The sequence below is a fragment of the Prosopis cineraria genome, unplaced genomic scaffold, assembly GCF_029017545.1.
Source record: "Prosopis cineraria cultivar Desert tree isolate PC_DT_omini unplaced genomic scaffold, ASM2901754v1 PC12, whole genome shotgun sequence".
In the NCBI taxonomy this organism is placed as follows: domain Eukaryota; kingdom Viridiplantae; phylum Streptophyta; class Magnoliopsida; order Fabales; family Fabaceae; genus Prosopis; species Prosopis cineraria.
The window spans coordinates 43,412,737-43,419,224 of NW_026555343.1; the positions used below are offsets into that span (position 1 = coordinate 43,412,737).

Genomic DNA, 6,488 nt, shown 5'->3' on the forward strand with positions numbered 1-6,488 from the left:
TACATATATAAAGTTAAAAATTTTAAAAAATTATTAATTTTAAGAGTTGAAGATTATTTAAGCGTCCTCAAATCATTTGTTATGAAAATGTGTAATTTACAATGTATTTACAGGAGCATAGGGAGTTAGAGGCTAGAGCTATTGCAGATTGAACTCTAAAGTTGCCTAAGCTAAATCAAAATTTTGACCCAAAATAAAACAACATGAGGGAAAATGGCTAAAAAAATTTCGATCTCAAGAAATATGAGGATTCATTTTAAATTTTTTAAAACCTTTTCTAATATTAATGTCTTTTATGAAATAATTATAATGACCCTAATTTGAATATCAGTGATCATTTTGATTCAGTTAATAACAATTTTTTTCTAACAATAAAGTATAAGTGTTGTAAATATTAGTAAATACTTTGATTTAAGTAATGATTATTTTTTTTATGATAACTAAAATAGAATTACAATTATAACTTTTCCTTTGCAATTATTTAATAATTAAAGTCTAAATGTAGTGTTGTAAATATAAGTGATGATTGTAGTTTAAGTAATGATTATTTTTCTTTTAACAGTGATTAAAATGAGATATCAATTGACAAGTTTTTGCTTTAAAATTTTTTTAATTAGTGATACATTTTTTAAATTTTAAATTGGAAACATTATAATATTTTGTAGAAAATATTATTATTAGAAAGGTCCAGGAGTTGGGAAGAATTATAAAACTCATTGTCATTTAGATATTTGGGAGGATTTTTTTTTTTAATTATTTTGCCTAAAGTAGACTGGGAGAATCTTGAAACATGAAATTGCAAGGCAAGGCAAGGCATGTTACTCTTTGATAATAAAATATTATCTCATGGTGTGGTTGGAAATTTTCCTCCTATCATTTACTTATCATTATCGTTTCATCTCTTCAGTTTTCCTTTTACTAATTGCTTCCTCAACCAGTTTTGTACTCTCCCCAACAACAAAACCCCCCCCCCCCCAAAAAAAAAAAAAAAAACCCTTCTTTTTATCTATCTGAGTTGCTGAGGAGAAAGGAGGAAAGAAAAGTCCACAGGGAACGATGTCTTCCCCCAGCAAGCGGCGAGAGATGGACTTGATGAAGCTGTGAATCATCAATTTTTCTATTTACATTCAATTCCTCCCCCCCCCCCGGCCCCCGGTTGATTGTTCTGTGCTTGATTTTGGTTTTCTTTTTCCCCCCTTAGGATGATGAGTGATTACAAGGTCGAGATGATTAACGATGGGATGCAAGAATTTTATGTGCATTTCCACGGACCCAGTGATAGTAAACTTCCTTTCTCTTTGATTTGTTTCTCGTTTTGGTGTTTCTTATGAAATATTTGGTGAATTTCTGCAAAAATTGTCGGTTTAAAGTTCAATAGGTTTTGGTGCCCTCTTCCTTCTGTTCTTATTTTGCTCTTAGATTATGTTTTCCTTTTTTTTTTTCCTTGTCTGAATCTAGCTATTTGACCATTTATAGATTTGGGATTCTAGATTTAGATTTGGGTAGCTAAAAGATGAGAAGCCTTACTGGCATCCCCTTTTTTGGTTCTATTGTATTTATTGTATTAATTTCTCGCGGCATTTCGCTTAGGATCCTATTGATTTCTTTTATAAGAAAATGTATTATTTTGACCTGAAAAATAACTATTTGGTCCTAGAATCTTATTCCTACGCAATTCTGTCCTCAAAAAGTTTTTCGCTTGCTATTCGTTAGTATCCATCAATGGACAACTTTCAATGATTGAATAGCATAAATGTAACATTTCAAAATCAAATTGATGATAATACATATTTTTCAAAGACAATTCTATATGCCTCATTGTTTTTTTTTTTTTGTTAAAATGTATCCTTATTTTATTTGAGAAAGAAATTGATACATTTTGCTTCTGATTCTGAATTCCCTTTTACTTATTGTAGATTTCTTAAGATGAATGACACTAGCTTTTAGCCAAAGAGGCCCATATGAGCTAGATTTTGGTTCGACTTTCAAGTCATATCAAATGACCATGATTCACCCTTTCCTCATTGTTCTGTTCTGTCCTAGTTCATAATATCAAATTAAGCCAAGGAATTTCGCTTATTTTTTTTAAAGAGGAGACAGTTTTTCTCCTTTCCAATCTAGGAGCAAGATCCTAATTGCATCAGGTTGCTATGAGTTAGTTGTTGATGCAACCCACTAATGCTATGTGATCCATGTGGCTAACCTCAATAGGATAAAGCTTCTTGTTGTTGTAGTATCATCATTTGGAGAAGGGATTTATTGTTGGGTAAAAGGGTAAAAATGTCCACAAAGTTGTCGGGCACGAACATCCAATAGTCTGAAGTAAAAAAAAAAAAAGGAATAAAAATACCTATAACGCTACCTAAGTTGGTGTAAAAGTGACCGAACTGTGAAATTGACCAGACGTCCGTTTAATGCTGATTCTGCTTGCCAGCATTGATCATTTCATCTTTGCTCGCCCGCTGCCATTCTCCCACAGCACCTCCCTGCCTCACTCACAGCATCTTCGTTGTCAACCCCTCAGCATCTTCTTGCTCCACTCACATCAGCCACTGTAGCTTGCCTTCACTGCCCGCATTCATCACCATCCACCCCCTGCTTCTTGTTCCCTCCTTCACTTTGTGGTGCCTCTCTTCTCAATCACTCAATCTACTCTGCTTCGTGTTTGCTCAGTCTCTGTCTTAGCTATCAGTTGCAGCTTCGTTCACTCCCAACACACATCATCTACTCTAATGCTGTCCACCACTGTCAATCAGATTTGGAGGAGTGAGAGGATGATGCTGCAATAATTATCTCCTCTTCCATCTCGCTCAATCTGTATATCTGCGAAGATGTCATATTTCTTGGTGATGGCAAAGTCATGCAAGAAAACGGGTCGGATCATGGTGAAGATGGGCACATCAGGCTGTTTGACACCATCAGAATTGAACTGGAAATTGGTGAGGAATGGAGGAACAATCCCTGTTTTGAGATTGATCCTCACTTTCTCTACCATGGCGTGAACTAACTTCATTTTCTCCAGCATGTGTTCCACTCATAGAATATTTGGTGCTATCAAAACTATACCGTTTCCATCTTCATCGTCCCAAGCGTGAATGGTGTGAATGACGTTGAACCCAAGAAGATCAAACCATTTTATCTGAGACTCGTCTTTGATGTACTGAGGAAGTGCTTCGATTCTCAAAACCTTCGACGGGTCTCATTTTTATTGTCCTTGAATAGGCAGATTGTGACCGAATAAGGCGTGGATTGTCTCTAAAGAGGGCGAGCAAGATGAAAATGAAAGGAGAGAGAAAGGGAAGAGAGAGATGAGCATGCATGGGGGGAGAGAATGAGCCATGTCATCTTTTTGGTTTCCATGTTAGCAAAAATAAGTCAACTACATGCTGAGATGTCACTAAACGGTCAACGTCAGAGCCAATTTCACAATGCGATTTGTTTTGCACCAACCTAGGTAATGTTATGGGCATTTTTGCCCCTTTTTCTCACTTTAGGCTATTGGATGTTCTTAACCAACCACTTGGTAAATACTTTTACCCTTTATTATTTGTCAAAACATAAATGACACGTGTGGCTATAACAACCAAAAAGAATTGATGATTGTATCTCTTGTTTGAATAACTTTTGGTTCTTGTCTCCTTACCCTTTTTTTCATCCATGTGATGATTTTCGGCAGGTCCTTATCATGGAGGTGTGTGGAAAGTTAGAGTTGAGCTGCCAGATGCGTATCCATATAAATCTCCTTCCATAGGCTTTGTCAATAAGATCTACCACCCAAATGTTGATGAAATGTAAGCATCCAGTCTTAACATTCCTTGAGCTGTGTTGAATTATTTTTAATATGCATTAGGGTTTGAGGAGTAAACAAGCACGTGCCTGAACACGTTGGTGGTTATATAATGATAATTTCAGGTCAGGTTCGGTTTGTCTAGATGTTATTAATCAGACCTGGAGCCCTATGTTTGGTAATGATCTTCACAAGGCCTTACGAGAAAATGTGGTTTTTTTTTTTCGGTTTTACAATTTTTGTTTCTTCTGTTGATTGTCATATGAACATATATGTTTTCTTCCAGATCTTGTTAATGTATTTGAGGTATTTCTGCCTCAACTTCTTCTGTATCCCAATCCATCAGACCCTTTAAATGGAGAAGCTGCAGCTTTAATGATGCGTGACCGTGATACTTATGAACAAAGGGTTAAAGGTATTGATCCTATCTGATTTTCCTTTTCCATCTTCCCTTGGTACAAGTCTTGATCACCTGCATCGTTTTATTTCAGATACTATGGTTAAAGGCATTTTTGGGGCTCTGCTCCTTGGTCACTTATTTCTAATTGATGTGCACAACTATTGTTCAATATTGAAAACTTGCTCATGTTTATTTCAGTTGAGCATAGACTACCTTCTCTTCATTTTCTCTTTCTTTCTTCAGTTCTTCCTTATAATAGTTATTATTAAACTCTAAACCAAGAGAGATTCATGGCAGCTAACTTTTTCGTCTTTGGGGCAGTAGATGCAGAGTTCATATAATCTCTTTGCAAACTGCAAAATGTGTGTTCATCCACACACATACACATCACTTTTGGTTACTCTGTTTCTAATGAAGCTGATGTTACTTCTCTCCTACTTACTGCATTATTGACCTCAATTTCTCAGGTTCTTATCTGCCAAAAGAACTCAACTAATTGATTTTACCACCATCTGCTATTACTAGTTGGCAACCATCTTCAATGGTGCCACCACCCCACCACATCCTAAAATAACAGTGAAATGTATAGACCTGGGCAGGAGTAGGAGTTTACCGTTTGATGAATTATTATGCTTAATGAGACCATGGTGAGGCTTTTCATAGGAAAAGGCATAGTGATGGCATGATTTTTAAAAAAGAAAAAGAAAAAGAAAGAAAAAATGTTATAGCATGAAATTTTAAGGAGTTTTCTCTCGAGCTGATGCATTTGTAAACTAGTCCAAGGGTGATCTTCCATAACAAAGTACTGTGTGCCAATAGCTATAGGGTTTGCACCTGATTATAAAAAAGAACTCAAACCTTCAGAAATTTACTTTGAAAATTGGTTTGGCTTGCACATATGTACATACAAAAAATATGTGGAAGCTAAACCAAATGTCTTGGAGTTTATTTCTGAAAGTTTATATGCTTAGTTTGGTTTAAACCCTGGTTGTGGCAGATAATAACCTGTTATGGAAGAATTTGCTTGGACTAGTGTTAAAACATTACCACGGGGAATTCTTAGTAATATGATACTTTTTGGGAGGTGGTATAATGTGAACAAGGAATACAGTCTGGTCTTGAAGTTTTTCATATACCCTGGTTAGGCTTTGTTTGTTCCGAGATCCAATTGCTGAATGTTCTCTGATTTGTATCTCAGAAAGGAAAAGACTTGGCTCTAGTTTTGTTATGAAATTTGTCAATAGAATTATGACATGAAGAGATTTCTTTCTTTTGGGGAAAAAACCAAAAGAAAAGAGAAGGAAAAAAAAGAGTTAATGCTAATCCCTATTTTAATTTCTTCTCTTTTTTCTCTGGCAAGAACTTTCTCAAGCCTCCTCCTTGCAGAATGTAAGTTCTTAATTTGACATGGCTTCATTGTTCAGAGTACTGTGAGAAGCATGCCAAGCCTGAAGACGTCGGAGCTGTAACAGAAGAAAAATCAAGTGATGAGGAGCTGAGTGAAGATGAATATGATTCAGATGATGATGACCAGGTGGCCGGGGAAGCAGATCCCTGACCAGATATATTCATGCATGCTCCTGTTCAATCTCTTCATTTAATCTGTAAATGTTGTCGTCCATGGTTGTGTTTTTTCACCGCATCACATGAAGAGGAATGTAATGAACCTAGTCATTGGCGGGGGAAAATTCCTCTGCCTAATGTTAGATATACCAGTCATTGTAAATGATGTATAATTGAAATAATCTTATTTCTCCTTCCAAGTTCCAACTCTTTCAAGTCCATAGCTTGTGCAGTTGAGCATGGTTTGATGGCAGGAATTATTTCTAGTACTATCGTTAGCAAAAATTATGATAATCTTATTTCTCCTTTTCAAAAGTTCATCCGAAGATTTCCAATGTCACAATTAGATTTTCATTAAAAAAAAGTTAATATATTTTATTTCACCTTTTTCATGTTAAAATAAATTTTGATTAGCAAAGAAAAACTTCTATAGAACTGTACGTACTGCATGTTCAAGACATTAGTTTCCCACGCTTTCAAAAATTAGGGAAGTGGCGTGAAGAGTAATAATTGGCACACATTGTTCACTTTATCTCCTCAGCTGTAATGCTTGTCAAATAATTGTGCATCGCTTAGTCTTTTCCATGTGTTCTCTTCAAAAGGAGCAATCTTTTGAATTTTGATCGACTTCTCCAAGTTGTTCAGATCACTACACATTTTCAATAATCACATATACAGTTACAATTTGGTTTAAAAGTTAAATTTTATTTGTGAAACTTCATCTTAAAATTAACTGAT

At 35.4% G+C, this 6,488-nt stretch overlaps 1 protein-coding gene across 1 annotated transcript; it reads left to right on the forward strand.

Annotated features, from left to right (window-relative positions):
- The first annotated feature begins 951 nt into the window (after nt 1–951).
- Nucleotides 952–5,957, forward strand: LOC129288436 (ubiquitin-conjugating enzyme E2 5-like). Its single transcript, XM_054925001.1, has 6 exons — nt 952–1,100; nt 1,202–1,281; nt 3,677–3,791; nt 3,913–3,965; nt 4,074–4,202; nt 5,612–5,957. The coding sequence occupies exons 1-6, from the start codon at nt 1,057–1,059 to the stop codon at nt 5,743–5,745; spliced, it is 555 nt and encodes a 184-aa protein (XP_054780976.1). The 5' UTR covers nt 952–1,056; the 3' UTR covers nt 5,746–5,957.
- Nucleotides 5,958–6,488: the final 531 nt, after the last annotated feature.